The sequence below is a fragment of the Nyctereutes procyonoides genome, unplaced genomic scaffold (assembly GCF_905146905.1).
Source record: "Nyctereutes procyonoides isolate TBG_1078 unplaced genomic scaffold, NYPRO_anot_genome, whole genome shotgun sequence".
Lineage (NCBI taxonomy): Eukaryota > Metazoa > Chordata > Mammalia > Carnivora > Canidae > Nyctereutes > Nyctereutes procyonoides.
This window is the reverse complement of record NW_026575126.1, coordinates 23,602,002-23,615,729: the sequence shown is the minus strand read 5'-3', so window position 1 is coordinate 23,615,729 and position 13,728 is coordinate 23,602,002. Positions and strand designations below refer to the sequence as shown.

The 13,728-nt window shown below is 43.3% G+C and overlaps 1 protein-coding gene across 4 annotated transcripts; it reads right to left on the bottom strand.

Annotated features, from left to right (window-relative positions):
- Positions 1-495: 495 nt before the first annotated feature.
- On the bottom strand, positions 496-11,966 carry RWDD3 (RWD domain containing 3). Of its 4 annotated transcripts, none has more exons than XM_055341348.1 (4): positions 11,868-11,966; positions 3,770-4,257; positions 1,086-1,201; positions 496-987 (listed from the first exon to the last, which is right to left on the bottom strand). In XM_055341348.1, exons 1-4 carry the CDS (start codon positions 11,950-11,952, stop codon positions 873-875), a joined length of 804 nt encoding a protein of 267 aa, XP_055197323.1. In that variant the 5' UTR covers positions 11,953-11,966; the 3' UTR covers positions 496-872. The 4 variants fall into 4 exon arrangements, with proteins under 4 accessions (XP_055197323.1, XP_055197324.1, XP_055197325.1 ...); XM_055341349.1 differs by having other exon boundaries at positions 3,770-4,251; positions 11,868-11,953; XM_055341350.1 differs by lacking the exon at positions 1,086-1,201.
- Between the last annotated feature and the right edge of the window lie 1,762 nt (positions 11,967-13,728).

Sequence of the window (13,728 nt, the reverse complement as noted above, 5' to 3'; positions counted from 1 at the left end):
TGTACTGGCTGTTGACCACCAGACACCTGACTGCAAATATCTTTTTTCTTGTATTCCCATATTTCTAGACAATGATTTTTGTAAGACAATAAATTTATTCATTATATAAAAAAAAAAAACGCTGGGCATGAAGCCTGCTTTAAGATTCTTTCTCTCCCTCTCCCTCTGTGTCCCTCCCACAATAATAATTTAAAAATATTTATAATAATAAATATTTATTATTATAAGTATTATTATTTAAATTGGCTCTCTAGTCCTATAGCTGACAAGTACCATGCTATCTGGGACCCCAAAGAAAGTGACCAAAAATCAAGTTCTATAGAACTTCTTTGGTTTGTATTTAAACCAACAGTTTATGCACTTTCGCAAAGAAATCAGTGTTGTATTTTTCTTAACATTCAAGTTAAAACATTAGACATAATAAGCTGAATGGAGGAAAATCGTGATCAAAAGCTAAAAATATAAACATGAAAAAAGTAAACATGAAAACAAATCTTTAAAAAAATTCATTTAATTACAAGAAAATTGGCCAGAAAATTGCACAGTTCCAAACAAATCCTCTATATAATCACAAGAGCTCATTTACCATCATCATTTTATATTTATCTTTCAAATAACGCTCCTTCTAATGAATCTAGCCTTTACTGGCAAAAATTAGAATACTTGGGTGTTTTTACTGTTTAATAGTCCATAAACAAAATGGGCCTTTGTTCTCAAAGTTAGAACGGTGTCTATCATTTTGCTTCAGAGAAACTTTAAAATTGTTCCCTTACGAGGATTTCAATTAGCCATTCCCAAAATCCAATGTAAAACACAAAACAAAACAAAACAAAAAAACACTGCTGTCTTACTAAAGATTCCTGTCTTCCATTTCATTTTACCAGCCCGAGAACAAATTCGGAGAAAAGCTTCTTAAGTCCTGCAGTTTCAAATTCCTTTTGTAACTCATCCAACGATGAATACTCTTTGACTTCAAATGCCAGAAACCTGCATTATACAAGAGAAACTCATGAATATGCCTAGATTTGTCAGAGTATAATTATCGATTCAGTTACTTTTCCATCTGCAATCGTACTAAATTATACCTTTTGTGTTCTGTCTGTACTTTTGTTTCAAACAGTACACTAATCATTTTCTCTTTGCATTTCTTTCCACTTGAGTCCACATCTACTTTGGAGGTTTTCTGAAGAATCAGGTACTCCTAAATGATAAATCAGTACATTAAATACATATCTTACTCTGAATCTCCAAATCCTAGTTTTAAAGGAGCCATGGGCCTGCAGGGTTATTTTCCTGCCTGGAGTACTCTCTGAATCAAGCAGGAAGAGGGCTACAGTGTCTTTCTATTCTAGGCAGAACAATGTGCTGGTTGAAGGAGGCCATCAAACTACACAGGTTTAAATCTGGACTGCGTGGCCTCCTGAATCTGATTCCAGGCTGGTTATCTAAGCCCTCTGTGCCTCAGGAACCTACTCCATAAAACAGTACTCAGAACGGCACCCACCTTATGGGAAGCTGTGACGATTAAATGAGTTAATACATGCAAAGCACTCAGAGGACAGGCTGGCACAGAGTACTATGGCACAATTAATAGTACAGCCAGGGGATCCCTGGGTGGCTCAGTGGTTTGGCTCTTGCCTTTGGCCCAGGGCGTGATCCTGGAGTCCTAGGATCAAGTTCCACATCGGGCTCCCTGCATGTAGCCTGCTTCTCCCTCTGCCTGTGTCTCTGCCTCTCTCTCTCTCTGTGTCTCTCATGAATAAATGAATAAAAATCTTAAAAAAAAAATAGTACATCTACTGGCAGTATTATTACTATTTCTGTGCCTGAAAAAAGATAATAGGCACACAGCACTTACCATTCAAATTGGATGGTATCTATAAATATGTACCTCCAATTCTCAATCCTGATGTACAATCTTTAAAAATCTAACCAAGAGGGATCCCTGGGTGGCTCAGCGGTTTGGAGCCTGCCTTTGGCCCAGGGTGCGATCCTGGAGACCCAGGATCGAATCCCACGTCGGGCTCCCTGCATGGAGCCTGCTTCTCCCTCTGCCTGTGTCTCTGCCTCTCTCTCTCTCTCTCTCTCTCTCTCTCTGTGACAATCATAAATAAATAAAAATTTTTAAAAAAATCTAACCAAGATATTTACATTAAATAGTATTTTAGGGAAAGCTCATAAAAAAGAAAACACATTAGGGATGCCTGGGTGGCTCAGTGGTTGAGCATCTGCCTTTGGCTCAGGGCATGATCCAGGGGTCCTGGGATAAAGTCCTGCATTGGGTTTTCCACAGGGAGCCTGCTTCTCCCTCTGCCTATGTCTCTGTTTCTCTCTCTGTGTCTCTCATGAATAAATAAATAAAATCTTTTTAAAAAAACTCTTTAAAAAGTATAATTTCGGGATGCCTGGGTGGCTCAGCGGTTGAGCATCTGCCTTCAGCCCAGGGCGTGATCCTGGAGTCCCGGGATCAAAACCCACATCGGGCTTCCTGCATGGAGCCTGCTTCTCCCTCTGCCTCTCTCTTTCTCTGTGTCTTTCATGAATAAATAAATTTTTTAAAAAATAAAAAAAAATAAAAAGTATAATTTCTCTACATTAGCAAAGTTCTAGTCATATGAATAAATACTTGTTAATTAACTGATGGATCCAATCTGAGTAACAACATCTGCAAAACAGCTGCACTTAGCCTACCATTCCTGAGCTGGCCTAAAGAAAAATCTGAGCCTTTCAGGGAAATATGAACAAGGAAATTAATTTGTATTCATTTTGTTAGCCAGTAGTTTACCCGAAATGTCCAGTTTTATACATATACTATAAATCACCTTGCATATCTGGTACTTTGGTCAGACCTCAAACTAAGATTTAAACTTTAATTATTTGTGGCATCTAGAGCTATAACCCCAACACTAATCTGGTTAACCAAATGCCAAATAAGTATTGTGATAAGCGCCCATCCTGAAAAAGCCCATCCTGAAAAAGTTATTCTACAAATCTTTCAGATTATAGGTTGTGCAAGCTAAATCTGTTTTGAATAAATTCAATTGTAAGTATTCTTGACCCAACCCATCTGAAAGCATAAAACCTATTAAGTGATTTGTAGTGCTTTCAAGATTTAGAATATAATAAGCAGCTTTCCTCATCTGGTCCCACAGAAAACAGGTTAGATGAGTGGAGAATGCAAACTTGGAGAATCTGAAGATGATGATTTTGAAAGCAGCTGCTGAGACAAGTCAGGTGGAAAGCAAAAGTTAGGTAGGAGGTGACAAGCTGACAGCCTTAATGATGCTACTTCCACTAACACTAAATCCTGGTTAGGGGGAACCAGCTCCTCTTTCCAGGTATTATGGAAGCCAAATTAAAGCATCAGAATGTGTTTTTAACTGACAAAAAGATAAAACTTTTACATACTACTCATAAACAGATATACTTTGCTGTTCTTGAGGAATAAAATCTAAATATGCACGAACTTTTAGTGCACGTTTATAAAGTTGAGGCTCAAAGCTAATTACAGAAACAAACATTCATGCACCACAGAGATTTTCTTATGATCTATCACTTTCATCAAATGGAATAATTTTTTAAATATCCACTTATTCTTCAAGCTTTGCAAGTTTGTAGTCGTAATTAGAAGTTAGAGACATTCTTTAAAAAATAGAGATTCATTAACATCTTAATGATTAATTTGTCCCATGGTCACAAAACACACTTATAGACACACCATTTTACAGAAAATAGCCAAATTCATATTCAATGTTAAAATTTTTGGCACCTTGATATTGCTTCTGTCTCCTTGCAGTAAAATCAGTATTATTTTACCCATGAACATCAGTCTTCCTGTCAGCTTTAAATCGGAAGCCCACTTCTCAACAGTTTTGACATACTTGGTCTTTGCTCTCATGTGATCTAAATGCAAAAGAGTTATCCACAGTCCATCTTCCACGGTCATGCCTGTTGCAAAAGTACACTTTTCACTGCCACTTCCAGTTTCTAGTTGGTTGAGGATGTGCCTGAGATTCTGCTGAATCCAAAGAACCAACTCGTGAATCATAGGTTCCGACAAAAGGTTCTCTGCTTGCTTAAGTAATTTCTCTTTCACAGTCATGGACTGGGCCCGGGTCAAGTGTTTGGAGTGAACTGAGATACCAGGTAGACACGAAGGGTAATTGACCGGCAAATGGAACACCAATTCTAAAGGGACATCCGCACCCGTAAGTCCTTCGGCTTTTGTGAGAATTCTGAATACCGTCCCATCTGTTTCTGGAAAGCATCGAAAAATAATGATTAGCTATACATAATTCAATTTGAATGGCACACCAAGAAGTTAAGATTTTTGTTTTCAATGAGAATTTAGGATTCATGACAAAACTGGAGATATCTTACAAAGAGACACATAATACCAAGAGAGCCGTGATTTACAGATCTCCTTCAATCTTACCCATATTCATGGGCTTCTAAATACCAGCACTCGGGGCTTCTTTAGCATTTGCACTTTTGCCCCATTTCTATTCACGTTTACCAGAAGGCTTTCTCTCTCTCTCTCTCAAGATTTTATTTATTTACTTGAAAGAGAGAACAAGAGAGAAAGCACAAGCGGCGTGAGGAGCAGAGGGAGAAGCAGACTCCCTGTTGAGCAGGAAGCCCAACGAGGGGTTCAATCCCAGGACTCTGGGATCATGACCTGAGTTGAAGGTAGACAACCGACTAACCCACCCAGGGGCCCTCGATTTCTCATCACAAAATTTTTTTCTACCCACACTTAGTTCTAATTCTGGAAACTCTTAATGAACTCACAATAATGTTCAGAGTGTTGCAAAAAATACAATCAGTAATTAAAAGTTATACAGTACATCTAAGGAAGGTCATTTTGTGGCAAATCCAAGTCAAAGCAAAGACTGGAATGCTGTGTGGTTGCAGGGCCAGAGAAACTGATGACTGTGCATGAGACAGTAACTGCCTGGCCCCACTCTTTTCTACTTCAAATATATTAGTATCAGTGTAACATGAAGGTAACAAGATGAACTAAAATGGGGCTGACATCAATTCAGCCCTTTCTGGCTCCATGAGAAGGAGGGGGAAAGCACACACAGGATAGGAGATGAAACACTGCTCTCTTTCAGATTTGCTCGACTTCACCCCTCTGATGTGTTCCACACCACTTCACCCCACTTTTCAAAAAGTTGATAAAACGTCAGGCTGATTCATTCTGCAGGGGGCAGAAGCACACAGATCAGAAGAGCAGAGTAGAACAGAACTGGGTGCAGACGAATCTCTTTGAAGCTAACTTGCCTCTCTCTACCCCTACTTCTTTCTCCACAAGCCCTTGTTCCATTCTCCTTCACAAGAGAGGCAGGCAAACCTTTCTCATTTTCATACCTGGATTGCTGCTCAACAGCCTCAACAACTGGAACCTGAATGTGTCCCCCTTGAAAGAACCAAACAGAACATTAAAATGGCTTTCTAGCCATCTGATTCCATTTATATAAAAGCTGTTCTTACAGACATTGATTCACACAGGACCAAACACATCTGCTATGAAAAGGTTTTTGTTGTGGTTTTTTTTTTTTTTTTTTTTTTTTTTTTTTTTTTACGATAGTCAGAGAGAGAGAGAGAGAGAGAGAGGCAGAGACACAGGCAGAGGGAGAAGCAGGCTCCATGCAGGGAGCCCGACGTGGGACTCGATCCCGGGTCTCCAGGATCACGCCCTGGGCCAAAGGCAGGCGCCAAACCGCTGCGCCACCCAGGGATCCCTGTTGTTGTTTTTAACAGACTCTTCAGTATCAGCTGCAAAGCACTATTTTAAGACACCATCCAGAAACACAGTGACCATCATACTTTAAAGGCCGTATTAACATGATACAACTGAAATGTGTTTACAGAAGTAAAATGGGTACTGTATAAAGAAAAATTTTCCAAACCTAACTTACTTAGTGCACTCCTCTACAATCCATCATGTTTCTCAAAACCCTTCTTTCTTCTATCTAGTTCCTTATTTTTTAAAATATTTTATTATTAAATAGGGTCCCTATATGTAAGTTAGATTAGTACATTTCACTGTGAAATGGGCATTATAAATACACCTACAGACAACGTATGACCATTAGGCTGAATAAACTCTCCAAAAATCCTTTAGGGAGCCCACTTTCTCCCTCAATGGGAGACAATGTATTGTCATACATTCATCATTCAACAAACATCACCTCTTTAAAATCTGTCTTATGATTCCCATGGTACTTTGAACTTATTTTCTGGTACTTTCATATCAGAAGTATTATGGCTGAAACAAATGAACTATTTTCTTCACCACTGGAATATCTCAATTTTCTTTTTAGACAACAGTCAAGAAACAATTTTACAAGTTATAAGAAACTTTTCAATTTTATGGCTCTACAGCTCTGAGAGCTAGTTTGTAACTATGGGGCTCACAGGTGCACAAGTCCTTGCTACCTGTGGTAAGCTAAATAATGGCCCAAAGATGTCCTAATCCCCAGAACACAGCAAAAGGGCCTTTTGCAGATGTGATTAGGTTAATGATTCTGAGATGGGCCCTAAATGTAATCACAAGTGTCCTTATAAGAGCAAGGCAGAGGGAGACTGTACTACAAAAGGTAATGTAATCTCTGAAGTCAGAAGCTATGCTGCAAGCTTTGAAGACAGAGAAGGACCATGAGCAAAAGGGTGCAAGAAATGCAGCTCTAGAAGCTGGAAAAGGCAAAGAAGTAGATTCTCCCCCAAGAGCCCCCAGGGGGAACCAGCCTTGCTGACCACTGGCTTTCAGCCCAGTGGAACCAATTTCAGGTTTCTGACCTTCAGGACTACAAGAGAGAAAATACATGTTATTTTAGGCCACCACATTTTTGGAAATTGGATATAGCAGCCACAGGAAACTAATACAGTGGAAGCTTTTCCCTTCAAGCAAGACTCCCTTTCTGATCAAAACCCTGAAACCCACAGTGTTCTCCAGTCTCTGCCATTCAAGTACCCACCTGGTCCTCCCCAGTGCAGATAGCGAGCTGACAGAAACAGGCAGTCCAGGGAGAAAGTATGAAAAGGCTATTGAGCTGGCTTTCAATTTCTTACCAATTATCATTTTTCTCTCTTAGTAATTTTCTGGTCCTAGTCTACAAATAGAAAACAAGGGAGGGGGGCACCTGGGTGGCTCAGTTGGTTGGGTGTCCAGCTCTGTATTTTGGCTCAAGTCATCATCTCGGGGTGGTGAGATCAAGCTCCCCATTGGGCTTCATGCTGGGTATGGAGCCTGCTTGGGATTATCACTCTCCCTTTCCCTTCCCTCACACTTGCACTCTCTCTCAAAAAAAAAAAAAAAAAAAAAAAAAAAAAGAGAGAGAGAGAGAGAGAGAAAGAAAAAGCAATGGGAGATCCTTACTTTTGCCTTAGAAAATTGCAAAATTATTAGTTATATGTTTAGAAGAAAAATTGCTTTGATTCTTTCAAGAATTGGAAAGGATTAACATTCTTCCTAATTGGTCTTCTCCGAGACAGTGATTCTCTGCCCATTTCCCCTTCACAACACACACACACACACACACACACACACACACACACACACGCTACAAACTAACATTACAAAAAATGTTATCTCTATAGGAAAATGAAAAGCCTAATAACGTACCCCATTCTGCTGATATTTAATGTGGTAATAAAACTATACATTCTTTTAAAAACTCATTTTCTCCCTAAAACTCTAGAAGTATGTATATTATGCTTTCATTTCATATCTGCCTTAGTTTGTACATGCAACTAAACTGGCTCTTTCTCACATCAGAATTTTTCATATAACCACATGCACTGTCAATCTGATTTTTTCATTAAAACACACACACACACACACACACACACAACACACACAAAACAAAGTTGCCTCTATCTGCTTTAAGATTATTGGCTTAGAAAGAGTGATTAACAAAAGTAATCATGCTCTAAATCTAATGCTAATCTTTGCCCACCCCCGCCAACCTCAAAAAACTCATTAAGTTTAACAAATTCATCTTTGTCAATAAATATCTAAGCCCAAGAAAACTTATGTTTTCCCTAGAAAACTAAAATTTCATAAGTTCCAAGACTATTTTAATCTAAAGATCTTACCAAAAGATCTTGTTTCTGGTTGAAATTCACATATAAATTCCCTAGTTGTTTTTTTTTTTTTAAGTCACTCTGCCTTATAATAAGTGCATTAATCTCATAAATAAAACACTAACTAAAATAGGTTTCAAACCTTATTCTTCCTTCCAAGTATATGAAAGAAATTACACACTTAACCACACTCCACACAACAAAAATTCAAACTAGAAAAACTGAACTGAACCCCCAATTCCACAGCAATGTTATTTTTAAGGATTTCCCCTACTTCATGGTCACACAAGAGGAACTTAATAAATGCTCTCCAATTAACAGAAGATATTGGAAAATGTAAACAATTTAATAGAACAAATTCTTCAAGATTCATTTAGCATCCATTAAGAAACCATATACAACTGACTTTCCTTTTACTTGTGTGTTTTTGGGTTTTGTTTGGGTTTTGGGTTTTTTGTTGTTTTTTAGGTTTTTTTGTGTTTTGTTTTTCGCAATGTTTAGATATCATCAGAGTAAGCCTTTGCTCAAAAAATCATGAAGAAGCCCCAATCCCCTCTTGTACATCATTGCATAGGGCTTTCTTTCCTTTTGCTCCCGGGCAGCTCACCATGAGTATGCATCCACTCATGCTGGTTTCTATGTTATGGCTGGATTTTTATGTGTTTAAAATGCGGTTAGAGGAAAAAAAGCAAAAGGAAAACTAAAAATAAGTAAAGCTAAAAGTGACAATCTGATCCGTTAGAAGTCAAGTTCAAGGCTGAATTGGTTTTACACAGGTGAGCACAGTACTGACAATCAGCAGGAAACAGAGCTGAGCAGATTTAGAGGGGTCAGTGGGTGACAGTCATGATTGATTTTGCAAGAGGGCCCAATCCAATCTGAACATGAGTGTTAGCAGAATACAAAAACTCACTCTGAAGCTACTGTGCAAACACACTATATATTTAGTCTTATATGCCTTCCATTTTACAACTTTTTGATCTGCAAGATAATTTCCAGAAATACAACTCCACAGATAATGAGCACTGACTACAGCAATATAACCTGTGACCCCCCCCCAACTCCCTCATCAAGGAAGTGAGGATTTATAACAATATCAATTTCATCTGATAGGTGTGCATATGTAAGCATGTCCACACACTCCCCTTCAGAATTACTCTGAATAGAAGTTGGGTGATACCTATCTCCTTTCTCTGAGTGATCATTGATGGTCTTTCACAAGTGTTATCCTTGCTAAGAATTCTTTTCCTCACGTAACAGCCCCATCTCTATCAAGGAGTATGATACAGTACAAAGGTCCATACATTCTGGTGCCTGGTGGTTACTTAACCAGCCTGAGCATCTGTTAACTTCTCTATAAAACAAAGCTAAGAGTACTCCTCATCAAGTAAGATGCATATGAAGTATCAGGTACATGGAAGGTGACCTCATTAAACCTGGCACTGGCCTGACTGCACTGTATGAGGAGGCGTAAAATATTTTGGATTTGGTCTACCCCACAGCCTTTCCTAGTAGATAGCAGTGTGGGGGGTTGCATAATTTGTACCCATAAGAGACAGTTATACCGGATGCCTCTTACTATAAGCTTACTATAACCATTGTAAAGAGGCCATGTGCTTAGTTCCCAGCACAAATTAGCACAACTCTGATTTTCTAATTAGTCAGCCTCTTCAATCTTATGGCCTTAATAGCTGACCCTTGGGCAGGCAGCCTAACCCTTCCTAGGCAACCTCAAACCAGAAATGCAATCCAACCCACAATATCCCACAATATTCTCCTGATTCCAGGAGGAACAAGGAGATGCATTATTTGTGGGGAGGCCAGAAAGGAACTGATGGTGTTAATGGTATCAATTTCATATCCTCCACCCCAGGCCGACAGTGACCCAGAGAATGGCAGCCAGTAGCCCACTGTATGTTTATTGTGGTCTATTAAAGAAGGCCTTACCTTACCCTTAATTCCCAGTTGTGAACATCAAACAACCCTATTTCAATCACTGAATTGTTCTATTCTCCAATGAACCTTTCAGCAACAAAATGTCCTAAGTTGTTACACTGAATTCTTTTATAATTCAATTACTTATTGATGCCAGAACGCTGAATTAAATTAATTAGGAGGCATGGCTTAAAAGTCACGCTCAATTTAACAGCAGATAAAGGGTCCACAGTGTTCCCGCTATTAAGAAACTGCTCTCTTTCTTTCTAGGGTTACTTGTTTAGGTTTTTCTCTGACCCCTCAGTAGTATCTTAGGCTGAGCGATGTACTCCTGACCCAGCTCACTACCACTCCGTCCTCTTTAAGGTGTAATGGGAAATCATGCGTTCAATTTTCCGAGACATTCCAACTGAGCCGTTATGAAAGAATTTGGAAAAACTGATGATCTCCCAAATAGCCTGCCTTCAGGCAGAAGTAATTATCAATAAAGAAAGACATGGAGACAGTGAATAAGATGATGAAGAATTATGAATGCTATCCAATCAGAAGAGGGGTGACAAGAAAACACTAAAAATAAATTCCTTCCTATGGATTGTCGAGGACAGTTTGACAGGATAGGCAGTGAAAAAGAAACAGCTCCATTATTGGAATTGGCTGGCAGTGTCTGGAACAAAACAGTGGTCACATGACCACAGGTGATGCAAGAAGAACCAATGAAAAGGTCCAAAATCTGGCTTCCTGTGTGAATAAGCAACCAAATGATACCATGAAACCCACCTAAGTCCTAGACAGTTTTCTCACAACACCCAGAATATTTTTTAGACTACTTTCTTAAAGGTCAACCAACGGATGGTCAGAAAAGCAATTTCAGTAGTTGCTGAAACATAACGTAAGGCTAGGGCAGCCCCCCGGGTCGCTCAGTGGTTAGCGCGGCCTTCAGCCCAGGGCGTGATCCTGGAGACCCGGGATCGAGTCCCGCGTCGGGCTCCCTGCATGGCGCCTGCTTCTCCCTCTGCCTGTGTCTCTGCCTCTCATGAATAAATAAAATAACAAAAGGCTGAATCCCGTGCCAAAAGGTTTACATAATACATTTAAAAACTAAGTGAAAATGGAAAATTATCTGCATCACCGCACTTCTTTCCATCACCTGCAGTCCTGGTTTTTACTTACTGGAAGTCACAGGCAGGGCCAGAATACCTTTTAACCATCGTTGAAAAAAGAGCCAAAAGAACCCCGCTAGACTGTAAGCCCCTAGAGGGCACGGGCGTTTGCGGGGCAGCCGGACCCGGACCCGGACCCGGACCCGGACCCGGGAGCTCAAGGACCGAGTCCCCGGAGCCTGCGGCCCGACCGCCGCCTTTCGGCGGAGCAGGGAACGCCAGAGGCGCAGCCCCCCGGAAACGTCACGGAGCAGAGGCTCGGAGCGGGCGCCGCGCGGACCGCACACGCGGGTCCCGGGAGCGGGGTGCTGGGGTCCCGTGACTCGCGGGGGCGCCGCCCTCGGAGACCGAGAACCGGGCGCCCGGGACACACGCCCGAGCTACAGAGGGCGAAACGCAACTCGGGGCGGCTGGGTTCCAACCGGGGGGGCGGGCACCCCTGGGCACGGTGCGCCCTGCAGGCATCACGGCCGCGGGGGGGGGCGGGGCGGGGCTCCGGGAGCAGCAGGCCGCCCCCCTCCCCGCGGCGGTGGCCTCGCTCTCCCGCCGCCTCCCGCGGCCCCGGCCCCGCCGCGCGCCCCCCGCGAGCGTGGGAGGAGGGCTCCCGTCGTGGACCTGCAGTCCGCCCAGTCCCGGGGGCGAGGGGAAGGACGCCCGGGCCCTGCGGCGCGGGGCAGTCACCTGAGCGGCTCAGCACTTCCCACTCGTCCGGCCCGCAGAAAATCGCGGCCAGGGCCGAGAGCTCCTCCCGCGCGGGCTCCGCCATGGCCGCCCCGCCGCCGCCGCGATGCCCCGCCCACGCCCCGCCCACGCCCCGCCCACCGCCGCGATGCCCCGCCCACGCCGCCCCGATGCCCCGCCCCTGCCGCCACCGCCTTCTCCCCAACCTGCCCGGAGCGGCGCGGCCGGGCGGCCACTAGGGGGTGCCCCGAGTCTCCCCGGCGCGCCGGGCCCGGAGGGGACCGTGGCTCTAGGTGTCCTTCCAGGAGCTCCTGCTTGCTGACTCTGGACGCCAGGCTCCATCTCTTTGGGGAGAGTTTTCCCGGAGGCCGGAGGCGACCGTGCAGCGCACCCGTTTGCTTTCTGACCGAAGAAGGAGGCTCCCTGCAAAGTCTGAAGCCTCCTAACCTTAGCGCAGGCTTTGAACGCACCATTCCCGCCCGATCTTGGCCTTGCCCCCCCACCTCCTCCCCCTGCCCCCCCACCTCCTCCCTCCACCCCTCTCCCCCCACTTCCTTCCACCTCCTCCCCACACACACATCCTCCCCCACATCCCCCCCCCCGGGGGTGGAGGACAGACTGCGCGGAAGGAACCTGCTGGCTAAGAAGAGGAAACAAGCAGGAGTGACGCGTGAGGGGGTGAGCCGTGGCCCAGCGCAGAACTGACCTAGGTGTTGGGGACCTCGCAGTCAACGGGGCAGGAGACGCTCTGTCCTTGGTGAAGCTGGGAGTGGCTCTGGCAGTGTGGAGCACCCCGAGCTGTAACTGGCGCCGGGACTCGGACCCGAGCCGGACCTCTGGGACTTCTTGCTCCTGACCCAGCAAAAGCAGAGGACCTGCAGGTCCTGCCGTTCTAAGGATGTTACTGGGGTCTTGTGGGGAGCTGTGCGCCAGGGTGCTGGGAGCAAAGTCTTAATCTTCCCTGTTTGTCCCCTGCCGACAGCCCAAACTCTTTGGCCTTTGAGGATGCAAGGGTGTAAAGGCAGCAAACTCCAGCTTTTCAATATTACCCATTTTGTGACATTCGATGCATACAAAACAGTGGGACTCTCAAAGCTTAATAATGGAAGGATCGTCCTTGAATCCAGTGCTTCCATCTAAGAATTTGAGCAACATCCATCAATAGGGTAACAGAATTATCCGTCCATTCTGTTCCAGCTTTGATTTAGTGAACAAGATTACAATGATCCTCTGTGATAGTCCTATCAGTCAGCATGTTTGGCTTGTCCTTTTGTTTTTCTACGTAACAATTTAAAATTTTGCAGCCCCAAGAAGTACTGGTCTAGCTCCCCGAGGTCCCACAATTTTTCTTTGTATCAGGAAAAAGTTTGTAAGATAAATGAGAAAACTTAGATGGATACACAATGACTCCTGTCATTGACCTACAGAAGTCACATCTAAAAGGGCTGATTTTGGGCAGCCAGGGTGGCTCAGCAGTTTAGTGCCGCTTGCAGCCCCGGGTGTGATCCTGGAGACCTGGGATCGAGTCCCATATCCGGCTCCCTGCATGGAGCCTGCTTCTCCCTCTGCCTGTGTCTCTGCCTCTGCCTGTGTCTCTCATGAATAAATAAATAACATCTTTAAAAATAAATAAATAAATGTAAAGATCCTGAATCCATGTTACCATCCTCAACATCATTCCCACTGTCCCTAAAGAGGGATTTTTAAGAAGGAAAACATGCTGGCTTCCGAAAAACCAGATAGGCAATCTAACCAGATAGACTGCAGGAAAAATGCTTTTCTCAGGATGCCATGGGATTTCAATGACCCCAAGTAATTAAGAGCACTGCTGTGCACAAAATTGGAAAGACAAAGGTTTATT

Coding starts and splice junctions, on each gene's coding strand:
- RWDD3 (XM_055341348.1), bottom strand. CDS start 11,952: ATGGCGGAGCCCGCGCGGGAGGAGCTCTCGGCCCTGGCCGCGATTTTC. Junction 4,258..11,867: donor GGAAGTGCTGAGCCGCTCAG/GTGACTGCCCCG, acceptor GATGCTTTCCAG/AAACAGATGGGACGGTATTC. Junction 1,202..3,769: donor GAGACAGAAGCAATATCAAG/GTGCCAAAAATT, acceptor TTTATCATTTAG/GAGTACCTGATTCTTCAGAA.